The sequence below is a fragment of the Neodiprion virginianus genome, chromosome 7 (assembly GCF_021901495.1).
Source record: "Neodiprion virginianus isolate iyNeoVirg1 chromosome 7, iyNeoVirg1.1, whole genome shotgun sequence".
In the NCBI taxonomy this organism is placed as follows: domain Eukaryota; kingdom Metazoa; phylum Arthropoda; class Insecta; order Hymenoptera; family Diprionidae; genus Neodiprion; species Neodiprion virginianus.
The window spans coordinates 1,690,044-1,717,118 of record NC_060883.1 but is presented as its reverse complement, the minus strand read 5'-3'; the positions used below and the strand labels follow the sequence as shown (position 1 = coordinate 1,717,118).

Below are 27,075 nucleotides of genomic sequence, written 5' to 3'. Positions count from 1 at the left end.
GTCGTTTAACTCTGGCCGACTATGCACTTAGGAGATTGCCGTTCAACCCGGTCGCAATTAGAGAACAAAGTATATATACGGCGGGTTTTATACACCTTCAAAAGTGTTCAACTCCGTGATCGGCCATTCGTAGTTTTTACATAACAATTGGCGACCTGGTCCGCCCGTTGGTTGTACCCATGGGTGCAAGGAAACAAGATCTGTTGGCCACCAGCATGACGGTATTTATATTTAACTACGATTCTCGTTATCACGTGACCATGATTGCATCGTGCTTAAAAATCAATCCTTAGTGAACTGAGAAACAGGACACTTGGATGGCATTCCGAGAGATCGAAGCGACTCGCTGCAGCTTCTTGGCTTCCGCACTTCTCTCTCTCCCTCTCTAGGGAAAAGCTAATGAAAATGTGAAGTGGCACGGAAGAATATTAGCCGGTCACTGGCTCCAAGACGCTGGTCCGACTCTGTTTCATCCGGTTTAACTCGAACGGACACAACCCAACGACCACTCGCATTTTCTCATCTTCCCAGACTTTCTCATCCGTCATTTCATGCTTTTTGCATCCAGGCTTTGCCGAGTTACAAACTGGCTGCCTCTTCGTTCGGTCAGCAAAAATTTTCATAAAAATCCCTCGAGCCCGGCATCAGCCTGACTGTCTGCGAAAGATATCACCGCCGTAAGACTAGTTTGAATTTACTGCAAAGTAGACACTGCAACACCGCTGCAACAACGCAACGAGAAAATCGAGCTTGCGGAAACTTTGCGGAAAGTTTTACCAAGGCGTGCGTACCAATCTAGTTCGTGTTAAAACCGGGTTGTTCACCAGCTGTTGTCGCATCGCGTCGAGTAGTTTTTCTCTCGTCTTCCATCCCTGCTCTTTGCTCTTTGCTTTTTGCACCTCCGAGTGTTATCTCGTTTTATTATAATCTTGAGTTTTCTCTCGTACGGCGTAAACTCGATGGTAGGTATCCACCGCAAGGTGGTACCATAAACCAAGGCTTGCGAGATTAATTAAAACATTAAGAGGAAACAATGCAGTTCCCTCGGCTTAGAAACACATCCCAGTAACACAATGCTGTGATCCCACCCTTCGTCTACCGTCTTCAATCGGCTCGTAAAACAAACTTTCGGCAGGCAGACCGTCGTCGCTCCTCGAGTAAGCGATCGCACTTTCCCCGCTTCTCCATTTTCCTCCCCTCCCTTCTCATCCAGCCACCGCTCAACTTTGGCTCATCAAAAAGTTTTCAACACCGAGGTCGGGTGGGTAGGTGGTGCGTCGGAGTGACTAAATAATTTTCAAAAATCACAACCACCGAGTCACCGCTCGTGTAAGCCTATCTCTCTGTACTTGCGTGTGCGTCGGACACTTATATTCCACATTGCTCCCGGCGAATTTCAGGGAACATAATTAACCCAACTCTCGAGTTCCTCGCGATTTAAGATGGCTCGTTTTATTATTATTTGCGTCCCCCAGGACACTCGCGAAATATTCCAAAGCAAAAGAAAAAAGGAGAAACGTCTCTTTCCATTTTCTCTTCAACTTAACGAAAGGACCTCTAAAGATCGCGCGATAACTCATCGTGGCAAGGGACGATAAAATCAGGACGAATTTATCGCAGGGTAGTAATAAATTGTGTCAAAAAGAGAGGGGAAAAAAACAAAGTAAAAAAAACAAATTCGTCCCGCGAAATGAATAATCACAGCTTATGCCTTGCGCTTTGACATTGTGACAGCGGTGGGATGCGTCCGTAAGCTTCAACGATTAGCTTCGTTCATCGTCCGGACGAATATCGTTGGGATTGTTTTTTTCACTCGCGTCGTTAGGACGGAGGCGGTATTGTGTTAGTTTAGCCACGACGACGTTGAGCGTCGCGACGGCGAAGCGACGCGGTGAGTTACGGAAAACGGAACCAAGGACGCGGCCACTTCCGTTTGTAATACAACTCCGGCGTACAATGGGTCACAATGGGCAAGGGTGCCTCACGGGAGGCCCAACCTTCCCTTGCACGACCGTTTCTGCGCTCAAACTCGCGTTTCGCGTATACGTTATATAATAAATACCTGCACCCAGTCCATTTTCTCACCCGGAAATTCTCAGGGAAGCAGAAAGCTCAGCGGTAGGTATTGGAATTTAGCTTATATTTATGTGGGAATGAAACTCTTCGCCCGGTGAGTCCTGGGTCCGGATAAGCGAGCAGACCGATTTTACGACCGGGTTTTCACCCTTGCCGATTCGGAAATTCGATATTGCTATTATCGAACCTTTTTGCCTTTTTGCTTATTCTGTCGGGTGAAGAGTTCTCATCTCACCGGGAAATATTTCAAAGTCTATCTTACTTGTCTTAACCCTTTCACTCGCACAAATATACGCTACCTATGTATATTTCGATGCTGAATGCGAATCTGATGTCAAAAATTTAATAAAACTAAAAATAACACCTAAAACGGGGTGAAAACGGAGTGAATTATCAATATTGTTTTAGACAGTCTTCTTTAATGAGAACCACATGCATGAAAATACGTGTTTTTTTTTGCGAACGTTTATTCGTAACAATTATAAAATATTATGGATTCTCTGAAAAACCCTAGTCATTCCAAAGTTTGAGTATTTCTTTTACCTGAAAATGCAAATGAATTCTGGACTTTGCATGGAATATAAAGAAAGCGACAAAAAAAAAAGAAAGAGAAGAAAAAGGGTCCCACCATGGTGGCTTCTGTAACTGAAAGGTTTAATGTTTTAACTGCGGCGAGGCGTATAAAAATTTAACTTTGGATTTGCCCGTTCCTTGTTTTACGGATTTGCAAGTGTCACTCGGTTTTCGAATTTATCACCTTGAAATTCGAATATAACAACGACGAAATTGTTTGGATTGTATTTGGAATAGGGTTGATAACGGAGATGGCTGATAATTCATCTATATGTACCCAAATGTATATATATGGATTAATTAGGTGATACAACAAACGGGTAATGAAATTAATTGGTGAGTAAGAAAATAACTTTCCAGCTCCGTGTAAGTGAGCAAAGTTTTAAACAATAATTATCAACTCTCTCTCACTCTCTCTCTTGCTCTCGTCGGGTAACTAATCCAAAGAAACGTGAATTTATATTTCAAACTGGCTTCAGCAGCTCTCCTCTCCTCTCTCTCACTCTCTCTCTCCCTCTCTTTCTCACGTTTTCATTCCTTGGCTGGGCAAATCTTTACTACGAAGGGTATTCGAGAGGGCGGGATGAAGTTGTTTAAATTTTCATAATACAGATTTCACCTAAATTACTCTGCGGGAATTAGTGGGTTGTAGAGAGGGCGGAGGAAAAGCTCTGGTACACGGGCCCTGAACCTCTATATATATATATATATATATATATATATATATACTTTCGTAAGATAAGCTTTTAGTATATTCGCTTGCCCTCAGCTGCGTGGCCTCGGCTAAAGAGATAGCAAATGTAACAAGACGCGGAGAAACGATGATAACTATAAGAACAACAAAGAGAAAACGAGAAGAGAGCAATGATAATCAAAGCCACACATCGTGTGACGGAAGAAATCGAAATCGGATTGAACTATACTGTAAACATTCACGAGTAAGAAAATCATCGTCAATGTCATTTTATCTCAACGCGTGTGAAAAAAACGAATTTCAAAATATAGAGACAGACGGAGAAAGTCAAGCTTCGATTATAGGCGGCGCACTGATTAAAAGCCGTGAATGAATAATTTCTCATCCGGTACTGCGGTTAATTCATTTCATTACACCCGGATAATCCATCGTGCAATTAATACCGACCGAATATCCGCTGAAATCCCGTTTCTATATGATAACAGAACATCGGTTGGATATGTGAAAATTTATATCGGGTATATTTTGGACCTCGAGCAATCAATTCCCGTTCACTCTGATTAAGGATATACTGGCTATAAATTCTCAACCAAAAGCGAGACTCGTCGACGATATTAAATACTTTGCGATAAGAGAAGAATTCCAAAAAAATCAACCGCAATAAAAACGATAAGGACATTAAACTTGAATAATAATAATTCCCAAAAGTTATCAATAAATTGTTTGAACGAAAATGAAAGTTTAAAAATAGTGAGTAAATTCTTCAAAAATTCATGTGTATTCGTAGAAATCAACGAATTTATTTTCCACGTCAAGAAAAAACATTCCCCAAAAATGTTTCAAACAATGTTTTGTTTATTATTTTGTGGTTAATTTTTTCCGATTTGTATCTCATCATAAATTATTCAACATCGTCGACGAGGATCAATTTTCGCTCGGAATGTGACTGCTCACAGTTCTGACTGTCAGAAGTCATCGAGTTAAAAATAAAAATCTGTGAAAAGACCAAAGTTATTTGTTTTATCCGTTCCATTCAACCAGCTGAAAGAAAATCGGGCGGCAACTTTTAGTGCTTCGAATCGAAACACCTGCTTTAACCGATGTGGAACGTCTAAAATCGGCTCCCAAGGAGCGAAGGGAGAAAATTGTAAACTCGCGTGATGAAAACGATAAAGAAACAGCGCTAGACCCGGTTTCCAACTGTTCAGACCCGAACGGGCGAATGACACGCCGTCGATCTCTTCGTGTTTCGTTATGCCAAGTTGAAAACGAGCCGCGCTAATCAAATGATCGATTCGCTGCGCTTATCGCGGCGCCGAGTTGAAAAAAACGACTTTCAGCGTTTCTACTCGGAGTTGGAAAAAGTCCCTGGAATCATTTCCACCGAAATTGCGAGACTGGATTTAGCCGTGGGACCCAATCAAGGGCCTGATCCGTTCGTCGGGTGGATTAGAATCTAATCAAGAAAGCGAGTCGCCGAATCGGTGACGAATCCCAAGTCTCTCTCGCTAAAGGGCGCCCGCCCTTCGTCATTCTCCCATCATCCGACCTGCGTTCACTCGCAAAACTGAATCCAGAAGCCTAGAGGAAGTGTCGACCCTGTCAAACCCTACTCCGCAAACGGGTAAAGAGTAAACGTCCGACTTTGACAAACTCTTACGAGAAACTGGGCAACAAACCCTCGCGAAATCTCGTTGTTCGAGCTCGCAGCCAATCAACAAACTTAACCAATCCCGGCTTCTACGTTACTGAACGATGTCGTATACTGAGCTGAACAGAAATCGGAATCGTACGACGTACCGAAGACTGATGTTTAGATTTTTTCATCCCTGACAAGTGTTCGATACGATTTTTGAACATTGGGGGGGCCAACTTGGCCTGTGATACCAAAATCAAAGTTTGGAAGGTGAAATTTCAAACTGCGGATCGGATAGAGTGGATAAAAATGTGGAAATTATTGATTCGGATCGTGAAATCTGTTGTGAGAAATTTGGTATTGAGCCGAAATCAGCTTCACGGATGTGTAACTCGAGCGAAAGGCAGAGGGGGGAAAGAGATGGGGAATACTGGAAAAAAAGAGGGAATCTCCTATTAGGGAAGAAGAACGTGCCGGTTAGCCGGGCGCAGCTAAGCGGGTTAGCTGCAAAACCTTTCGAAATCGAGAACCAGCGGCTCCGAACGTTAAGTCTAGAATGATAGCTTCTAATTTCTCCACTTTAGTCGACGCCTCTCCCTTTCCGGGCAAAAAACTTTCTAATACCTTCCGTCGTCGCCCGGTGAAAGCAACTCAACCTTCTCGACCTAAAGCTTTTTGCGTCACAGTTTCGGCGTCCTTGCTCGCTTATCGTATTATACCAAAATGACGGATTTGGGTCTGGCTCTAAACCGCAAGGGTGTTCCATTTTCGACTAATTGAAATTTTACATCTTCGCTCGACGTATTCGTTCGTCTTACTTGCCACGGTATTAAATTCGCGTGTTTTTTTTTTCTTTTCTTGTTCACATCGATTTTCGATTTCACGTCTTGTTTCGGAATGAAAAATGATAAGCGGTAAAATAGTTGTTCATAAAATCTACCGTATCCCAAAATTTGAAACCCTGTTAACATAATTGAAAAAAAAAAGAAGAAGAGACATATAAAAGATAAAAATAGATCACGATTGATCTAAATCCGTTTAAAAATAATTTCGGCAACGTGATTGAAAAAATAAAACGACGATAAGGCGAAGGTAGAAAATCAAATTGCGAATATGTATAACAGAGAACATAATCGTGGGGTGGAAAAGCGGTGTGAACAGGTTTTACACAGGGGATGAAAAAGAGGGATGTGAAAAGTTTTTCAATATTTCCTCTCGTAATTTTTCGCTTAAAAAATTAAAAAAAAAATTATTTCATTATCCTTGTGAAATTTATCTCCAAGCAAATAACCGTGCGTATATTTTTCTATCTGACTGTAGGTTTTATTTTTTTTTTTTTCCTTAATATTATCTCCATCCTTTACATATGAGACTTTCCACGCCAACTCGGTAAACGGTTGACCGTGACGTTTTTTACTTTCATCAATAATTTTTTAAACGTTAATACGAACCCTGAAAAGCCTCCAAGAATTTAAAAATTTTTCTTTAATCACTCGTCTTTACCCTACGATTTTTTAAACCCAACTTCAAATCACACAAATGGATTTTTATGAAACAAGAAAAAAAAACGTTCGGTTTCCGAAAATAAACATTTTCACGCAAGATTCGGAGCGGGACCCAATCGTTTTATATTTTTTCAAATCATTTTTCCTATTCTTTTGATAGTTTTTTTCTATTTTCATACTTTAATGGAGGAGTTATTGAAAAAATTTGCAAAAAATTCTCGAAACCTTTTCAAGGTTCGTACTCTGACTGAGAAAAAAGTTGTCGGTGAAATGAAAAAAAAATATCACGGTCAAACGTTTACCGAGTTGGCGTGGTAAGCCCCATGTATACATACATATATAATCAACTCTCGGAATATTCCGTTCGGAAACAAACCCGGCAATACGGTAAGAGAAACGGCAAACGTGTAGATACCACAGCAGTAAACTTCGCATCTAAACTTTCGCCGAGAGCTTTCTCTCGCTCTTTTCGCAAGCGCGACTTATCCGAGTGAAAAATTTACTCAAACAACTTTTGCCATGGTTCGCGCTCCATTAAGTGGCTCAACAAGTGCGGCGGCACAAACCCCAAACCCCAAAACCCCAAACCCCTTCTGCAGACACTGATGGTGACAGAAAAGCAACTCGCACCGCACGCTTTCTCGTTCGTCATCGTTTTCCACCCATTTCTTCGTATTCGGATAATCGTGTTTTTTCTTCATTCATCATTGAAACTGTGTTTGATTCGGAATAATGGATTTGAAAAATTTTTTACCACCAACTTTGAAGAGAAACAAGCGAGTTTAGTATCGCGGCATTGCCCACAGCAGCAGTACAGGATTGGTCAGTTTTTCAGCCGAATATAGGCTGAGCTTTCAGCTTCGGGCAAGGGCTTTGATCTCTGCAGGGCGAATGTCAAAAGCCAAAATTTCAAAAGATTCCGGGGCAGGTGGACCAGGAGAAAACAAGGGGGGGGGGGGGGGGGTTAAACCCTTGGCTTAATAAAAACGTGGATCCCTCTCTTTTCGTCAGAAATATTTCCCTGATAATAATCATATTTATCAAAAATTATGGGAACGAGATTCAATACCGAAAAAATAGAAAACAACAAATTTTTTTGTCCTTCCACTTCCCACGCTTAAGACACTCGGTTGATCCATGAATTTTATCAGGAAATATTGCACTAAGCTGTGGGCCTAATTTAAGATGGGTAAAAAACGGACCTGTTCAGAAGTACGTACCGGGACCAAAAAAAAAATCGCAGAGAATTTTCCAAAAAAGAAAAATGAAGGTAAATTTATCCTCTTTAAAACACCGCTTGGGAAATTTGATTATCTTTATTTTTGAGTCAGCTATCTAACTTCAAGCAAGGCAAGAAATTTTGCCTGATGTACCCAAACTATTGGCCGTCGGTGTGTACGCAGACATTTTTGCTTTACATCGGTTTGACAAAACCTTATTTTTTTCCCCCAGCATGAAACGACGTAGAAAGAGCAGCAGCGAGAAAAATCGGAAAGTGGGACCGGGTTGATTTTATCTCGGGGTAAAAATTCATTCAAGAATTACGGACGACGGGTTTCCGGGATTTCGCATCGGTTCGTTGTGATTTGCGAATTCCAATTCTAACTACGCAGGTCGGGTACACACGAGTCAAGAGTCTCGCCCCTCCCTCCCTCCTCAACCCTCAACCCTCCGCCAATTCATCCCCATCCACGTTCCGCCAGAACTAGACTCTCCATTCACCCTCGGGCAAACATCGAGGTTGAATCCATTCCGAGGGTGATTGCATATCCGGTCGCAGAATGGAGTTTCGTTCCTGAGCTTCTTCGGCATTCAATAAATTGGCCGTACAATTATCAAAATTCGTCACCAAAATTCATTCGACGACATGATCAGGCGTCCAAAGTTCGATCGTGACCGTATTTTCATTTTACCCTCGTAACGATGAGCCCTCACTCATAATCAATAACTAATACAGCTTCGATGATCCGTTGAAGTTGGCCGATGCCTAATAATTCTTTACCCTGATCCCCGAAAATGTCTGTTCACTAATTGTTTCGAAATATTTTGTATCAGGGTACGATATAAGGGACGACGTTGAAGCAAAAAAATGAAAATAAAAAAATTAAGGTACTTTTATCTAGCCGTGCACCGTAAGCCGTGAAAACCCCGAGGGAAGTGGAGTAAAATAAAAGCGAAAAAGAAAAGTAGAAAAAAGAGAAGAAAGAAAAAAAAAATTAAAACATTTCAGGCGTGTATGCTCCTCGTGGAAACGACGTCGCCGTTGATAATGACACTCGGCGAAGCATCCATGAATATTTTCATCCCCTGCACTTGGAATTGAGGCTTGTAGGTGTCGCGGTGCTTGAATTTTAATTGCGACGATTCTCGCCAGTGTCGAGAGTATATTAGGGTAGGTGGGTTTGCCGCCTTTGGAGACGACGTTAAACCGCGGACGTTTTTTTGTTTTTTTTTTTTATTGGCGTCATATCCTGGCCTTGTCGGAGGAGAGAAGAGGCGATAATGCTCGAGACCACTCAAGCCTGACGACGAAATGATGACCCCCCGATTCTTTCACCTTATTTCAATGCTTCCGGCATCACTGGAAAATTCCGACTCGAGGTTGTTTCCATATTTTATGTAGGTTGTTGGACGAGAATCAACTCGTCGTATCGTGATATTATTATTATGAAAAAGTGTGCAACTCGTGGTAGGCAGGATCGTATGGGTTTGTTTATCGTTTTTCGATTCAGCCGAGCAAAATTACCTTCGATATTTATCCAGGTTAAATAAAATTACGACACATAGTTGGCCGTTGTGTTATCTCTCGATTACACGGTGACCATAAGCTCGGCAATTCCGCATGGGTGGAAAATTAGCAGCTGTAAACAAGTTCGTTGTATATTATGTGATTGGTCGCTGACCCAAGCGTGCATAACCACAGCCATAAGCATGTACAACGTGCCGCTAGTTTTCGTAACTCTGTCAATACCGTAGACATTCACGAATTGTGGATAATGAATTTTATCCATGTCGAATAGATGGGAATTTCAAGTTCCGCAGACTTGAAGATTGTCGTTTGTATTGCGTAGTTGACGATAATGAGAAGGCCGTTCGAATGCCTCAATTCTGTGTGTAAAAACTACGTCGACGGACAATTTGTCAAGTGTCAACTGTGCCTAAAACGCGTATCGGAAATGCTTGCAGCTTAAGTTAGGAATGGGTATTGGCAAATTCCACTCGACGCGATACGGCGAGAATAAGAAATACGCAGTGGCAACGGTGACATGACTGAACTTCAAATATTTGCATAAACCAGTCCGATCATCAGTCAACCATGACTTATCAATGGCAGCACACGTTGCTTTGGAATCGAACTTGTTGGTGGACATTTCCTCGTTTCACGTACTTGGAAACACATCAATTAAGGATATACCGGCTATACATTCTCAACCAAAAGAGAGTCTCGTCGACGATATTGAATACTTTGTAAGATACAAGTTTGAAACAAATCAACCGCAGTAAAAAAGTGATAACGAAATTCAATATTCATAATAAAATAACCGAAACAATAAACTGCGTTTCACGTTGTGATTGTAATTATTTTGTTCCGCTGCCTTCAAGTAACAGTTCAACTGGCCAGCAGGATAGTGCATAAGACTACTTGAAATCGCTTCAATTAAACGCGAAGGGATTTCAAGTGAATTGAAAGTTCTTTCGTTATTCAGAGCCGTATCGACTGGTATTAAAAAGTGTTGTCACTGAATACCCAGCTGCGATGCGACTGTGTTATATCTGGAGGTCAAGCTAGAAATAGTTATTTATGCTACATGTGGGATAAGTCGCAAATAATCGGACAGTCGTGTTGTTGCGACATGAGCGTAAGATTTATGGGGCATTCGTACGAAGACGAGTGTGGTCAGGCGACGCCGTCGGCTCGTAGCGACATCTACCACGCTCGTCTTCGTACGAATGTCTCATAAACCTTACAGCGAATGTCGTAATCACGACTGTCGTATTTGCTACTTATCCCACACGTACAGCGCTCGAAAAGTCAACTTCCAGAGCAGGTGTTGTAAAAATGATATTTACATTGACATGATAAATGTTATATGAACAGATGCTGAAACGAGAACCTCAAGTCTAAAAAACTCAAGCCATATGAACATGCCAAGCTAGAAAGAACAGCAGATTGGCCATCAACTTTCCAGTTTTTCCCTAAATCAATTCACGAAACTCGCAGTCAAGCGTGCGGGGTCTTTTCTGCCCAGTAGACTTAAAATATTCAGGTGCATCACGTATGTGTTGTAACGTGATGTTTTAGAACCGCCCGTCACAAGGGCACAAAACTGGAGGAAACTCCCGGAAAACGCGTCCTTGACGGGATACTCCAAGCGAGTTCGACCCAAAATAGGCAATAACTACCAGTCACCAATTTTTTCTTTGTAAATTCTGTAATTACGCGCTTCGACTCGAGTAAACAAGATGCCAGGACGACGACTATCCCGACCACGTAGGGACCAACAGCTACCGATGATTACCGTCTTCAGCGACTGAAAGCCCCTACGAGCTGGTGAAATCAAAGAAGAAGTCAGGGGTAGAACATTGCGTGTCATCTACCGCTAACATTAGAAAATACGTGGCGTACTCGTAACAGATATTCGTCACAAGAGGGATGACCTAATTATGGTGGGGAACAAACGACCAATCGACTGGAAGAAGAGTCACCTGACGACAGCGGCAAGATCGCCGAGCCAAACTGCGAGCTTCGTCTATTCTACGCTCAACCCGCCAAGAGACATCACATTCCTTCCTTACTCTCATTAATCTAAACTTTTCCTTCGGTTAATTTATCTCTTCTTCTTCCTTACCACTATCGTTGTTATCGCTATCGTTTATTCTATCGCTACCGTTCTTCTCCAAAATCCTCTGTCGTTTAGCTTCTTCCATTTCTTTACCGATTACTTTTGTTTTACCTTTTCTTTTCTGTGCTACCAATAAGTTTAATTTAAATTAAATTCAGTGTTTGTGAGCCCGAGTCACCGGCTAAGGTAATGCTTTCGCTTTTTTGTTGTATCGTTACAAAGTTACTCATAATTTCAGTTGGCGTCACGGATTTCCGTAATTCGGCAAATCACCGTTCCCTGAGCAGCGATGACATCCGAATACAGCGAGCTGAGCACCTGCAATGCGAGTCTCTCAGGGCCATACCTTCAAGACCTTTGCAGTGGCTCGGCGTTCATCCTTTTTATGACCATCCTGGAAACTTACATTCAAGCGAGTGAACTGATTTCCGGAAAATGCGAGCGTATGATACCGGTCGAGAATACGGAAACTGTTTACGATTACGTTATCGTCGGAGGTAAGGAACGTTAGAAATTCAAATCTTGTTCAAAAGAACAGGACGAAAATCGATATTGATTTCCAATAGGCGGCGGTGCCGGTGCTGTGGTAGCTGCAAGACTGAGTGAGATTTCCAACTGGACGGTTTTACTCCTTGAAGCCGGTGAAGACGAGTCGGCAGCCATGCAGATCCCAAGTTTCGATGAACCCTTACTAGGTTGGTAAATAAGATGGACACATATTTCCAAACGACACCTTGAACGACGAGCTGTTGTTTTTCATAGGATCAGAGATCGACTGGAACTATCATACGACGAATGAAAGTCACGCCTGCTTGTCAACGAACGGTTCGTGTATTTGGTACTCGGCGAAGTGTCTGGGGGGAAACACAGCGCACAATGGAATGATATACCTGCGAGGGTACAAGCAGGACTATGACGAATGGGCCTCGATGGGCAACGAAGGGTGGTCATGGGAGGAGGTGATGCCGTTTTTCCTCAAGTCGGAAGACAACGGTGAAATCGAGCGAGTTGGAAGCGAGTATCACTCGACGGGTGGGCCACTATCCGTCGAAAGATTTCCCTATATTCCTTCTTTCTCACAGTCCATAATCGCTGCCGGTATCGAAGCCGGTTACGGTTACAGCGACGATCTGAACGGTGACGTGGTCAAAGGCGTCTCAATAATTCAAGCGACGAACAAACACGGAGTCAGGCGCAGTAGCTCCAGAGCTTTTCTATGGCCAGCGAGAAATCGTTCGAATCTTCACGTGTCCCTGAACTCCCTGGTGACCAAGATCGTAATCGAGGATGGCCAAGCGGTCGGCGTCGAGTATGACAAGGTATTCACCGCCATTTCTACATTTTATCATGAAATCACTCAACGCAAAGCTAGTATATCGATTAATCCTCCACAGAACGGAACGTCAAATAGCGTGAATGTGTCCAAAGAGGTGATCGTCTGCGCAGGCTCAATAAGGTCACCTCATCTTCTGATGCTCTCCGGGATTGGACCAAAGGCTCATCTGGATTCCTTCGGTATCGAAGTAGTCCACGACCTTCCTGGGGTCGGTGAAAATCTCCACGATCAAGTTTCTCACGCGGTCAACTTCACCATTAATGAGCCCGACATCTTCGACAACGACTGGGTCGCTGCGTCTGAGTACCTCGCCTCCCAGTCGGGGCCACTCTCTTCGATCGGATTATCCCAGGTAGTTATGGCACTGCCGAGCAGCTTGACTACCTCAGACTATCCGGACATTCAGCTCTTCTTCGAGGCCTACGTAGCCAGCTGCGCGCCGGGTGAAAAGGGTGCTCTAAAGAGCTCAGGAAAACGCTCAGTGGGCGTTGGGGTTGGGTTCATGCGTCCGAAGAGCAGAGGTGGGTAAACAGTTGTGGATTGAGAGGAAAATACAACGGTTTGTCTTTTAGGAAGAATCAGCCTAGCTTCAAAAGACCCTTTTGTGAATCCTGTGATCTGGTCTAATTACCTTGATGACTCTCGCGACGTCACCGCACTAGTTGAAGCCATTCAATTGACCCTTGCACTGGCCAACACATCTGCCTTAAAAGCCCATAACTTCACCTTGAGTAATCCACCGCTGGAAGCTTGCTCCAACTACACTTTCCGAAGCGACGAATATTGGGCCTGTGCTGTGCAGCAGGACACTTTGCCCGAGTGGCACAACGTCGGGTCTTGCAAAATGGGACCAGCCTCCGATTCCATGGCTGTCGTCGATCACCAACTACGCGTTCACGGTGTAAAAGGACTCAGAGTTGCAGATGCTTCCATAATGCCTAAGGTGGGACTTTATTTTTAGTTCACGTGAGTCGCCAGTTATCGATTCACGAAAAAATATCTTTCACAGGTAACCTCGGCGAATACGGGAGCGCCAACAATAATGATTGCGGAACGAGCCGCCGACTTCATAAAAAATTATTGGGGCCGTTGATGCCTTGATAAGATTCTGTGACATTTTACGTATCACTCAATGAGCATTTCAATCGGATATGTCAATATTCACAGTACAATAACCAAATCAATAAACTGCGTTCCACGTTGTCATTGTAATTATTTTGTTCTGCTGCTTCAAGTAAAACTTTAACTGACTAACAGAATAATACGCAAGACTGCTTTGAATCGATTTGATTACACGCGAAGAGATTCCAACCGAATTGAAAGCTTTGTCATTATCCAGAGGCGTATTGACTGATATTGAAAACTGTTGTCATTCAATTGAAAAAATTAATACAGTTAACCCAGATTCATAATTTTATATTTAATATACCGGGAAACCTGCAAAAATGTATTTTAAAAGACAATGTGAATGATTAATGTTGTGTTATGTATGAAATTTCCTCATCGTGTATGAAAAGGCCGAAAAAGTTGAATAAACTTGCATCGAGGAATCATTAAGTACTCATTGTCAGCTGTGATGCGACTGTGTTATATCGAGACCTCAAGCCAGACAATGATGTTTTCATTGACGCGGATAAATAAAAATGTCTCACGACCAATGCCGAAACGAGAACATTGAGTTCAAAAACACAAGCTAAGTTGTAAACATGCGAAGTGAGAAAGAACAGCAAATTTGTATGCGTTTTTTGACAGACTTTCATCCATTCAGCAAAGTTACAACGAATGAAGTCACGCAAAGTAAAAAATAGAGCCACATGCGTGAATTCAATAATTGCAATCAAGATATAATATATATTATTATTATTAACAGCGAGCCGAATCGTGACCTCGTTATCTTTTTCTAACGTTTCGTGTTTTGTAACGAGATAAGAACCGTATAGCTTCAACATTTGTTTGATCCTGAATTTATATTTTTCCGACCCTGAATTCTTTTCTACCTCAGTCCAACAAAGTAATCCAATTCTGTTTTCTGCTACCGTTGATTTGATTCATTAGCCAGTTCATTGGACGTGACAAAATAAAATCTCATACTTATCACCTGCAGTGTGGATCGCTATCGTCTACCAAACTTGAATAAAATTACTATCCTAAGCGAGCTACTGGCATCATGATTGCAATAACGGGCCGTAACTTTATCGCGAGTAGTGAAATTGACGAAACATAGCCGTTGCTCAGTCGCGTGCCGTCGTCGCGACGATATCGTATTTTTATTATCGCTTTTGTCAAAATTTAGGCAAAAAGGAAGCATCGACTGATTTTACAAAACCTTTGCAAGTGCAAAATCACGTCAAGGATTAACGATACTGACTCAGGTTGTCAGGTGTAAGAAAGATATCTCATACTCCTCAACGGTACTACAACCATAACTAATTGTCCCTAAACCAAAATGACGCTATCACCGTTTCGTTGCTTCATGTGTTGCATAAATTTTCAATACTAATAAATGATCGATTGAAATTTTTCCTATTATTTTTCATACTGTTTTGAGGATCATCAAACAAGCGATTTCTTTCTGATGATTTCCAACTTCCTAATCATCGATCCAACAAGTAACTCGCAACAACACAGTATCACAACTGTTTACGGGTTATACGTGCGGACATTGTGAGTTCAAGTGTAACGCTTCGTGTACCGTCAGAAAAATCACGTATCTCTGTAGCCGGTTGGGAACATTTCCTTGAAGACAGCTGCCAATAATACAGCGTACCGCGTTGAAAACATAATTTATTGCTCTTCTACGGACGGGGTAATTCCGACTCGTTTATAGAACGTTGCGTCACGCAAATTGCCCGACTTTCATTGTCGACTTGGAAGCTCGCAAAAGCGACCGAGGCAACCGAGAGAAATTCGAACCGCAACAAGTTCACTTCTTTCATTTGTCATAGCTTCTGTAATTTGATTATTTGAAAGGTCTGCGAGTTATTCAAGTTCCAGTCCCAAATTGTGCGCCATTTCTATGTTTTGGTATTGCGTATGTCGATACTAATTGAGGATCAATGAAGTTCATCGTATGATAAATAAAGTAGTACAGAAAGATTGTGGAAGTTTTGATTGATTGTAGAGTTCGTATACACGGTAATAAACTTGAATTCGTACTGATGTATTGATTTTTGACATACGTTCAGCAATAATTACAAGACATTACTGAAGTTACGAAATGAACGATTTCGAATCGAAAAATTAAAATCCTTTTCGAAACTGCAAAGAATAATGCCGATCACAGGCCCTGAAAGCGTACTTTTCATGTTTATTCTCGACCAGTTCATACAGGTGGACGAGAAGATATGCGGAAAATGCGAGCAAATAAAGCCAATCGAAGAACCAGATACCGAGCACGACTTCATCGCGGTTGGCGGTTGATTTCATTGGTTAGATCATCTGCATAACATGGAGTACTTCTCGGGTTTGTTGAAAATCAAATTGTAATATGTCTCGCTCGGATGACCTTTGTCTGATCTCAAATTCAGCCTCCCACCGTGTTGTTATGTCTCACGATATTGCACATGTCTAAAATAAACCGTTCTCTCTTATGTTTTTCACGAGAGAAATTGAACTAATACAAATTATTACCGTCGTGTTGTGTACGGAATATTATTATTACCTGTGACCCTATGATGATACACAAGCCTGCGTCAATCACTCATTGTCTACGGATCGACAGTGGCGGATGCGTCCGTGTGATATCGAAACCTGTTTTTGAAATTTTATACTTTTTCCATATATGTGAAAAGAAATATTTTGATTAGAGATGCTAAAACGTAAACAGTACGCAGATATAACGTCCAAGCTAAAATCCGCCGATTCAGAAGAACCAGCAAATTCAAACTCCTTGTCAGTGGTCTCTTCAACACGAAATAGGAAATAAGGTATTACCATTAAGCAAAGTCTAATTGATTGAATATTGTGACCAGCTCAGAGTGATTGACTGTCCAAACGAAAATTGTTTCGATTACATTGGAATGATGAAATGTGGCTCCGTCCAACCGGGCATGTGTGACACGGTTTTACCGGGACCAAGTATGGAAAGCATGTGCAACGCATCTGCATTCTTTACTTTCATGTCTATCCTCGATACTTGCATTCGTGCCAAGGAGGTGATATCAGGAAGATGCGAGCGGATCAACCCCATTGAACGAACAGATAGCGACTACGACTTCATCGTGATTGGCGGTGAGTAATTACGTTGCAAGCTGTATAAATCTCTTATGATGATACAGTGATTACCTGGTTCCGATATAACTGAAAGTGCAAAAGATCCGACAGTTGAGAATAATCGCATTTTCAACAGGGGGTGCGGGGGGCGCTGTGACGGCTGCGAGACTAAGCGAGGTTCCAGATTGGAAGGTTTTGCTACTTGAAGCTGGAGACGACGAGTCGGGGGCTGGTCAAGTGCCGGCATTCGCTTGGAGTTTAATCGGTGAGCGATTGGAATAATTAAGGAATTATGATGACCAATAAATAATCGCGATAAACTTGTCGAATGTATTTTACACAGGAGCGGAAAACGACTGGAATTTTCAAACGAACGAGAGCAACGCGTGTTTGTCTACGAACGGATTCTGCACGTGGCACTCGTCTCGAACTCTCGGCGGAAATACGGCGCACAATGACATGGTCTACTTGAGGGGCAATCCAACTGACTACAACAACTGGGCCGCGATGGGCAACGAGGGGTGGTCCTATGAGGACGTGCTGCCGTTTTTTAAAAAGTCCGAAGACAACGGCGAAATTGACAGAGTTGGTCGCAAACATCATGGAACAGGAGGACCGCTCCGTGTTCAAAGATTTCCGTACAACGATTCCTTTTCATTTGCAATACTCGCAGCCGCCGAGGAAGCTGGATTTGGTATAAGCGACGATCTCAACGGCGAGAAGATAACCGGTTTCACGAACATCCAAACCACACAGAAGGACGGTGTAAGACGCAGCAGCGCAAGGTCGTTTCTCTGGCCAGCCAGGAATCGCAAGAATCTTCACATTTCCCTAAACTCTTACGTAACCAGAATTATAATAGAAAATAATTTAGCGGTTGGCGTTGAATATCACAAGGTAATGAATTCTTATCACTTACAGTGTCATTCTCGATATTACTGTCAATAATGAAAGATTCGTTGAGTGTTGGTCAAAGTATTTTACTATATCGGTAAACTGATAAACTTCTCACTTCGAATTCATCGATCGCATTAAAAAAAAACACAGGGATCTTTCTCAGAATGGTAAATTGAATACCGTCAGAGCTACCCGCGAGATCGTTCTCTCCGGAGGAATAGTGAAGTCACCCCATCTTCTACTTCTCTCCGGGATAGGACCCAAGGAACACCTGGAATCCATGGGAATCAAAGTAGTCAAGGATTTGCCCGGTGTTGGAAAAAATCTTCACGACCAAGTAGCGTACATTCTAAGCTTCACCATCAACGAATCCGATACCTACGAAAATAATTGGGCTGCCGCGTCTGAATATCTAGCCTTCCAGACCGGCCCCCTGTCCAGTACTGGATTGGCTCAAATCAGTAGTTCGTTACCGACGAGCTTGACGACCGCCGATTATCCGGACACCCAGCTGTCACCTATTGGTTACGAAGCAAATTGTGCTCCAGGCGAACCGGACGCTCTTCGTAGCACGGACAAACGTACTATACGCATGTACGTAGGACACATGCACCCCAAGAGCAGAGGTATAATAGCGAAAATGAGTCAGTGCGGTTCTGACCCACGTGTAGTAAGGATTGATTCATAACGCCTTAATTCCGCAGGTAGAGTATGCCTCGCCTCAAAAGACCCTTTCGATCAGCCTTTCATCTCGGCCAACTATCTGAGCGAGCCCAGTGATGTTCAAGGTCTGATAGAGGGCATAGAGATGACTTTGGCGCTGACTCGAACTAAGGCTTTGAGAGCCCATAACTTTACCTTGTTCGATACGAACATTGAAGCCTGCTCTAATTATACTTTTGCAAGCACCGAATATTGGGCCTGCGCCGTACGCCAGGATACCATTGTCGAACTGCATCAGGCCGGTTCTTGCAAAATGGGACCAGCTTCCGATTCCTTGGCTGTCGTGGATCCCCGGTTGAGAGTTCACGGAGTGAAGGGACTCCGCGTAGTGGACGCATCGATAATGCCGCAGGTTGGTTTTATTTTCAAATAGGTACGAATCGCTGGGCATTTAGACGAATCGCGACCTGGACATGAACCTGCCCCAATTATTCTCCGCAGGTAACTTCCGCAAATACTGGATCACCGACCATGATGATCGGAGAGCGAGGCGCGGACTTTATCAAGCAATACTGGACAGACGGATCTCTCGACAATGAAAGAAAATAGTTGAATTCAATTCGTACATTTCGCGTTGTTCAATTCTACCACCATAACTACTCTGTGTATTGGACCTCTTGCATTAAATGTTTCATTTATAAACGTTGTATGAAACCAAATACACAATCATTCTCGAAATTTGCAAGCATATTGGATGCAATTAATGACATTCAACGATTGAGCCGGCCAGCCCAGTCGAACACACTAACGCACACAAACATATTGACTATCATCGCGATGTAATAAATAAATTGAGTTTACAGAGTCGCGTTTGCAGACAACTATGAAAAGTATGAATACCCACCAAATTTACGCATGATTGGAATAATTAGCGGCTGATCGTGGTTAGATTTCAATTTGTTGTGAATGGATGAAAAAAATCGTTGCGCACTTAGTCGCAACACGATGTAACGATTCAAGGTAATCGTGACGCGGTCATTAACGTCCAACGAAGGCATTTGTTCCCGAAACTTTACCGAAACCTTGAACATATCATCTTTTTCGCGTTAGGCACGTACCCCGTTTGAATCCACGATGAGACTTTTTAGTCCCTTCTTTGTAACATACATGTGTCACACTGTCACGAATGCCAGAACATCAAACAAACATCCTACGTGAAATACAAATTTGGGTCTTTCGACCATGTCACACCCAGTTGTACTTTCAACCTTAACTGCGCTATGGTGCATAGTAGTCTTAGCAGATGATGGTAATCTGATATCTATGAAACTTTTTAAAATCCGTCCACACAGTCGTTGCAGGAATAATGTAAAAATAATTATCGCGTATTTACACTCGACAGGATTTACACAATTATGGATATTTTCGCTTGATAGCATACAATACAGTTCGTTAGCTAATATTTAACGTAATCAAATAAAATTATAATTGTTGGGAAACGGCAGTGATGTTTCCTGTCCTCTGGTATACCGACTCGCAACATCAAACCTGTCACGGAATCAATAAAAATCTTTGTTTATTCAGGTTCAACAATCATTATTAAGCCGACGCGGCAAGTGTTATAAACGCCGGAGCAGGTAATCTTATTTCTGAACCTCTAAGGAATACATGAAAAAATCATATTACTTCAATGAATTTAGGTTAAAGGAGCGAATAGACGACAATAAAAATTGGGTACCTATGCTACTGCGATTTCATGGTCACAAATATCATAGAGAAGAATTATTGGGATTCCAACAGAAACTCAATAATTTTTTTCGCCTCCCATAACCGCTACCGCAAGTTTTATTGCACTTGTTCAAACACACCTTTTCTCATATTGACAATTTGTCTGGATCATTTCAGCTGTGTATGAGGCATTCCGTACCAATTCGATCAACCTCTGACTTTTCCAATATACTTTTCAAGTATTCTTATTTTGTGAACTCTGTCTAAGAAGGTCGCGACTGTTTTTTTTTTTTTTAACACATTGAAACAAGCATAAAATCCACAAGCTCGTTATAGTTCGTCTAAAAAATAAAGTTGTTGAAAATTTCTTGAATAAAATTGATAAATTAAATTATCAGCTTGACTCTGAAAATTGGTAAATACTATCATTAAATCTGATACAGAATTTGGGAGACGTTCGTTTTCACAATTTACAAAATGGAATTTACCTATAAGCTTGGATAAATAATAAAGGTTTGAAAAAGGACGTTTTTTCAGATCAGAGAGCGTTTCAGACTGAGGAAAATGATATAAAAAATATGGACGGCAAGGATCAGACGTTGATAAATTTAACACGGAATCTATCATATTTGCAAGCAAGTTTTATTCTTACACATAATTACCGCTAAATAATCTGAAACGGCTCAATATCCAAACACATTTTGATGTCAAATATTGAATTACGACTACGCGCATGACTTGTTCTACACGTGTCACCCCGTCACACGTATCACTCCATCGTATAAATAACGAACGCTGAAAGACAGTGGAGATTATTCGAGTTACCGATCCCCGAAGTTTCGGTCCGTGCATTTTCAACTATCGCAAACGTCTTGTAACATAATCGCCCTCAGCCCCAATCCAAAATGATTTCCGCCTGCAGTGCCAGCTTTGCGGGGCCAAATGTTTGTAATGTAACAACACTCGCTACCTTTTTGTCCATGCTGAACGTCTCAACGCGAAACTCAGATGTGATTTCCAGCCCAAGTGACCAAATTAGATTAGCCGATTCCACGGACCAGAATTGTGACGTAATAGTGATCGGAGGTGAGTAGTTAAAGGGGTTATACTAAGTCGGGATTTTTCAAAAAGCCTTTTTCTTTCAAATTCCATTATCGCGATGTATGTACACGTTAACAAGTCATATCTTCTATCAAAACTTTCTATCATCACGCTGTGCTGCAGCTGTTGATGGAGGTCCTTCAGCCTCGATTGGTCCAGCCCGGATCGAGAAGAAGTCGGAACCAACTCACCCGGATAGCAGAGGTGCGTGGATAATCATCCAGATAGAACGGCCGTTCGGTTCAACCAATTTTCAACGATTATTATTATTCTTTTGTTATTTTCTAGGTAAAATCAGCCTGGCCTTGAGTTACCTCAAGGAATGGTATTCCGTCCTATCGGGAAACAAACTGAGCACGCCGCGAGATGTCGTAAGTCTTAACGACGACTTTAAAATCGTGATGGGTTCCGCCATAGTGCTGAAGATAATCACCATATAGGACAGGTGAGCTGCCTCACGGCGAATAAAGACATCATCGCGTCGGTGTTACCCTTTCTTACAAGGAAGGTATCCCAGGTCAATATCTCTGATGTAATTTTTTGGTAAATACGTTATAGTGGACTAAAAACTAAGCGACACATATTTTTTTTTATTTGCCATTAAACACTTTAAGGGGGTAGAAGCCACCCTCCCGAGTAAGTCGTGTCAAGAGGGGATTTGGCAGTTTCACCCACAACAACATAATATTTTTTAACCAATCCAATTGGAAATGTATTCTCATAACGAGGATTGTAAAATGTAATTTTCCCAAATAATAATTAAATTTTTTGTTTAACAACGTTTTCCTATCGTTTCGCAAAATCAGAGTTTCGCAAAATTGGTGGCAAAAAAAGGGGAATTCAACATTTGCGACGAAATGTCCACACCATTTACCATTAAATCTGCGATATTTATTTCATGCGTTACGTTTTTTTTTTTTTTTTATTTTATACACCGGCTACTATTCTTCCACCCTTCGAAGCAATTAGACCGATGCATAGCGCCTGTTAAAAATGCTTAGCTAAACGAGACGGATTGTCCTGCCCGAAAAGCGTCCAAAATTGCGTTATCACGGGGCAATTGGCTGATTCATCCCGCGGTGTTATAAATATAACATGTAATTTGGTCCGGAATTTTTTTTTTTATCTTCATTATCTTATTAGTTTAAAATTTTTATCCATTAATTTATTTCTTCCTCATTTTCCCTCTTTCTTTATTTATACATTTTATACGTATTTCTATTAATTTTACATTTCAACGTTCTATTATTCTTTATCTTTATCCATCGACTCGTCTGTCTATAAATTTGTTCTTTCTTCTCCTACTTTCTTAGTTTGCAAAGCTAACTTTAATTTTGTGCTTTCTTACTATCTAGCTTATAAGTTATTCATCTTTTACCGTTTCGTCTACGCACTGTTCATATCTCGGTTCGACTGGACTTGTCCTAGGACGAATAAACGCTTCTCTCTCTCACTCACCCCGTCTCTCTCGATTCGCAAAGTAATTTTACCACTGGCGTCGAAGTATCGTTTTTAAATAAAGAAAAGTAAATAATACCCGGAGTGTTCGACACCTGTCGGAAATCAGTTTACACGGTTTCTTCGATCCGACGTGAAACGTCTGGGCGGATTATGAGGGTGAGATGAGCGCGTGGGAAGCAGAGTGGCTAAATTGCGGGCGACTGTATTAGTAGAAAAGTTTCACTTAATCCGTTTCCGCTTCCCAAATCGAAGCAAACGGCACGTACGCGATTCGGTTGCGAAAAGCACGAACGATGAACATAATAATAATTTTTTTTTTTTTTTTTTAATTCTCTCACGTTTTCATAAATCATTGATCAACTTCGAAGCGAGTTTCATTTATCGATGTTATACTTATTGATGTTCAAACGAACTTTGATAAGAAAAAAAAAAAATAATCCTCACACTAGACGACCACCTTAATCAACTTGCGTGAACTTTGCACTTTAACATGAAAATTCGTTGTAATTGAGCGATTTTAAGATCAAACTTTGCGACAGTGAACGTTTGTGTTTTCCGAGTCTCGAAACGGTTGTTTGACAATCTCGGTTTGCTGAAGGAGGGGGAGGGGCGAAGAGTGGAGAGAGTGGAGGACATTTGCATATTATACCAACCCACTGACTCGCGGCTTTCGCGTGCCAGATCTCGTTCCCTTATCTATTTACACGTATCTTCAGGGGCATTAATTAAAGGCTCGGTAAAGGTCTTATCCAGAACTCGTCGCTGGTGTCGGTGATGAGGGGGCTGCGAGGCGAGGCGAGGCCACCCTCGAGTCACTCGGGTTCAACTACAAATGTTTGAACAACACGAACAAGCCATCATCCCCCTCCCCCCTCCCCCTCACTTTATGCCCCGCGGGTGCCGCCGTTGGTCGTGAGCTGGATTTCGATACGCGAGTTCGCGAAGGGGGAGAGAAAAAAAAAAGAAGAGGAGAATTCGAGGAGTTATACGAATTGATGATTTTTCAAAAAACGATTTTTTTATTTCTTTTATTTCATTATCGTCGTCTACATATATTCGATTATATGTATGCACGGAAAATTTCACGTTGACAGATATTCTCCAAGTTAAGCGCACATTTACAAAGACACCCAGGAGCTTTTGAAACTTTGAACGCGTTTGTCTGAAAACTGTGTTTTCAAAGTCGGTGAGCATAGATTTCTTCGAAAACGGCTGAACCGATCGGTCTCAAATTTTCACACAAGCTTTGTGAATATATTTTTCGGTCCTTGATCGAAGGTTATTTCTCACCGATAAATATTTTCCATTTTGTAAACAAATTGAGGCGAAAAGTTTTTATGGAAAATTGGTTTTTTTTTTCGAGACGCCGCCGTTTTGTTGAAAATTAATGTTTTGCTCATTCGTTCGAACAAAGACCAGATAATACTTTGCATTGTTGGGCAAAAATATGAAAAAAAAGAAGAGGCAGAGTAAAAATATGACAATATTTGAAGTCTAGGTTTTTCATAATATTTTATATAATTTTATTGCTATGCAACGTCGCAACAATGTTGTATCAGTTTAATTATAAACTTCCGTTAGTTACGCTTGTAGAATTTCATTTAACGAAATTAGCCTATCGTGATGTATGTGTGAAGTTGTCCGAGGTTACGCGGAACAAGAGAGTTGATAAAAATACACCTCTCCCTTTCTCCCCACGCCGCTTTTTCGAATACGTCGTTTCACCGCGAGTCTGTTATTCAATTTGCAAAATTAAGGTATTTTTGCTCCGTTTATATACATACGTATACCCGTGCACGTACTAATTCAAAGGTACAAAGCATTTCATCCGGGGGGCAAACACAAATTATAAACCCACGTTAATCCAATTATACGCATCAATGTGAGAGTGTATGAGGCATTCTAGGTAGCACAGTTTCATTTTCCCTTTTTGTTCAACGGCGTGGTTTGAATAAAGAAGAAAAAAAAAAAAATTAAAAAAATCATCAATCTGCGAAAAGTTAATTTATCCAATGGGGCAAATATTTCTCATTCGATGTTTATAACACAAGTTTCAATTTCACACTATCCAATATCATTCCATTCAATATCAATTAATTAATGCTAAACTTACCGAGTAATCGTTGCGATCCAAGAGTAAATTCGACGAGCGGACGGTAAATTTTATTTCAACGTGGAAAACTTACGGAGGAAGGAAAATTAATATTTCGGAAATTTACAATTCTTCCGTTACGTGGACAAACCTATGGTTGCCGTTTCAACAAAGCATGGCATAAATCCTGTTATTGAAACAAAAAGGGGGTGAAACATGATTACGATTTTCGTTCGTGGGTTTTCTTTTTTATTCGTGTTTTTTCGGTTTTTCTTTCATTCCATTTTCCCTCCCCTATTCCTTGGTTCAACTTTCCGTTTTACACGAACAGTTGTATTGAAAAAAAAAACCCCCCAACGAATTACAACATCGACGGGAGTTCTTTCGGTACAACTAGCAACGATGTAAAAAAAAAAAAAGAAAAAAAAAAAGTTAAATAAAAACGAACGATACCCGCCTGTTCAATACCTTTGTTAAAGTCGATTTCTTTTATTCTCTTCCCCTTCATTTTTCCAGATTGTCGGGAAATGGAAAGCTTACCGCAACTCGCGAAACGAGAATGATATGAAATATAGTGGAATATTTCTGTAAAACAGAATACGCTTCTTGTATTTTTCCTGTTACGTTTATTCTACATCCCTTTTGTTTTTTTAACCTCGATTGTCTCGCAGAGCTTACTAATGAGAGAAAACTTCTTCAGACGCCTGTTACATTTACTTACAATTATCCGCTTCGTAGATTCACTTGGTGAAGCACCGATAAGAATAATCATAGGAATGACGGTAATAATAATCCACCGACGACGAAACTAACAACAATAATAACGACAGTATAAAAATACCTTCACAATTCTGACGTATCTCTAGTGTCTATCATAATTTGTTTAATTGTATCAATTACTCTTTTACTTTGCAGGCTGTTTATTCTGATTTATGTACTCTCACCACGGAGAATCATAGAAGATAAATAAAAATCATTAGTTTCCGACATTCCTCTTTGAAAAGAATTTTGTCAAATATTGACACTGAGAGTATCGACGTTAAAACGATGCAGAAGTATCAAAGTTGATTATTAAAATTCAAAAATCGCACCGCACCATAATTTTCAATTTACATATTTTCCAATTTGCTTCGACAATTATTTTTCTTCAACGATATTTCAAAAACCACGAAACTAAGCACACGAAATGTACAATTTTACAAGTAAATCCTTTTAGCCACGCAGTGCTGTTGTTCTAAAATAATACACGTTCGTTAAAATTCGAAGGTAAAATGATTTTATAACAAGCGTATGAAAAGTGAATTCCATAATTATTTCTACTTGGGATAAAATTTCGGTATGATGTTTTTCTTCGTTACACGTTAAATTTTTTTCTCCATAATTTTAAACTTCGTACGTAGCCAACGAATCGCACAATTACCTAACAAAAAGAAAAAGAAAAAAAGAAAAAGGAAAAAAATATATCTCGTAGATAATTCCGAGCCGTTGAAAAGTTGCCTCTGTACGGCTGAGTATGCAAAGTCCCTATCGTAACATCAACCCTTGTGCATGTGGACGTGTAGCGGGTCTGCAAAGTGGCGTCATAATTTGCTCTGAGGGAAAGCTGTAGGCGTAGGTGATGCGTGTTAGCTTACCTACGTGACTCTTTCTCACTCCCTCTCTCTCTCTCTCTTTCTCTTTCGCTCTGTACGTGGTTTATTTGCGTATCCTTTCAGAGCGGGAAGCGACGCGACTCCGGTGTATTATGCTTGTTACTTATTAACACGGACCCCCCAAACCCCCTCTCGGGTCCTCAATCGCTAAACGGCGTAATAAATTTGGAAACTCGTGTAACGCAGCGTCATGCGAGACCCTCAGGGACATTGAACCACGCCCTGCTCACCACCACGATCGTCGAAACGTCAAAAGTTAGGCGAGGATAATGGCCAAGCTGCGCCTCGCTCGCTCCGGAAGTAAATAACTAGGTTTACAGCTTGTTTCGACTGAGAACCGCTGGCGTGCGCGCGCATCCGAGTCTCAGGAAGCGCGGAGTGGGGAGCGGCAAGATTTTCGGGTTCTACTGTGCCCGAAGCTTCGTTAAGGATTAACCCTTTCATGCATACATTTTTCCTCACATGCGATTCACTTGTAATTTTGCATTCATGGGGTCGCTGATTACGAATCTGAACTCGAAATTTAAAAATTCCAAATGGCGGATCTAATTCTTTTTTATTTGTATCAAGTTTGTGTAAAAATTGGCATTCGAATTTTCATGGTA

General features: G+C 41.3%; 4 protein-coding genes across 16 annotated transcripts in view; 3 read left to right on the top strand and 1 right to left on the bottom strand.

Annotated features, from left to right (window-relative positions):
• LOC124308504 (nephrin) overlaps positions 1–27,075 on the bottom strand; it is a 155,063-nt gene that overhangs the window by 85,977 nt on the left and 42,011 nt on the right. The gene's annotated exons all lie outside the window — the stretch shown is intronic.
• LOC124308506 (glucose dehydrogenase [FAD, quinone]-like) lies at positions 11,241–13,866 on the top strand. 2 transcript variants are annotated; one of them, XM_046771275.1, is made up of 7 exons: positions 11,241–11,514; positions 11,616–11,825; positions 11,895–12,023; positions 12,091–12,647; positions 12,723–13,185; positions 13,237–13,607; positions 13,674–13,866. In XM_046771275.1, exons 2-7 carry the CDS (start codon positions 11,618–11,620, stop codon positions 13,755–13,757), a joined length of 1,812 nt encoding a protein of 603 aa, XP_046627231.1. In that variant the 5' UTR covers positions 11,241–11,514; positions 11,616–11,617; the 3' UTR covers positions 13,758–13,866. The 2 variants fall into 2 exon arrangements, with proteins under 2 accessions (XP_046627231.1, XP_046627230.1); XM_046771274.1 differs by having other exon boundaries at positions 11,567–11,825.
• LOC124308505 (glucose dehydrogenase [FAD, quinone]-like) lies at positions 16,018–20,404 on the top strand. The gene is made up of 7 exons (XM_046771272.1): positions 16,018–16,127; positions 16,473–16,894; positions 17,013–17,141; positions 17,220–17,773; positions 17,937–18,399; positions 18,478–18,848; positions 18,938–20,404. The coding sequence occupies exons 2-7, from the start codon at positions 16,684–16,686 to the stop codon at positions 19,043–19,045; spliced, it is 1,836 nt and encodes a 611-aa protein (XP_046627228.1). The 5' UTR covers positions 16,018–16,127; positions 16,473–16,683; the 3' UTR covers positions 19,046–20,404.
• LOC124308510 (uncharacterized) overlaps positions 20,879–27,075 on the top strand; it is a 50,965-nt gene continuing 44,768 nt past the window's right edge. For 2 of the 5 annotated variants that reach the window (XM_046771285.1, XM_046771284.1), the window contains exons 1-3: positions 20,879–21,250; positions 21,389–21,469; positions 21,554–21,710. In XM_046771285.1, the coding sequence (XP_046627241.1) occupies positions 21,070–21,250; positions 21,389–21,469; positions 21,554–21,705 (414 nt within the window). In that variant the 5' untranslated portion in view covers positions 20,879–21,069 and the 3' untranslated portion in view covers positions 21,706–21,710. Of the gene's footprint in view, positions 21,251–21,388; positions 21,470–21,553; positions 22,020–25,334; positions 25,356–27,075 lie in introns of those variants that run through there. The other 3 variants (XM_046771286.1, XM_046771283.1, XM_046771282.1) reach the window with 3 other exon arrangements.

Bases quoted from the DNA above. Each gene is read 5' to 3' on its own strand.
- LOC124308505 (XM_046771272.1), top strand. From the start codon at position 16,684: ATGATGAAATGTGGCTCCGTCCAACCGGGCATGTGTGACACGGTTTTA. The intron at 16,895-17,012 runs GTGAGTAATTAC...CATTTTCAACAG, and splicing joins CGACTTCATCGTGATTGGCG to GGGGTGCGGGGGGCGCTGTG. The intron at 17,142-17,219 runs GTGAGCGATTGG...TATTTTACACAG, and splicing joins ATTCGCTTGGAGTTTAATCG to GAGCGGAAAACGACTGGAAT.
- LOC124308506 (XM_046771275.1), top strand. From the start codon at position 11,618: ATGACATCCGAATACAGCGAGCTGAGCACCTGCAATGCGAGTCTCTCA. The intron at 11,826-11,894 runs GTAAGGAACGTT...GATTTCCAATAG, and splicing joins CGATTACGTTATCGTCGGAG to GCGGCGGTGCCGGTGCTGTG. The intron at 12,648-12,722 runs GTATTCACCGCC...AATCCTCCACAG, and splicing joins TCGGCGTCGAGTATGACAAG to AACGGAACGTCAAATAGCGT.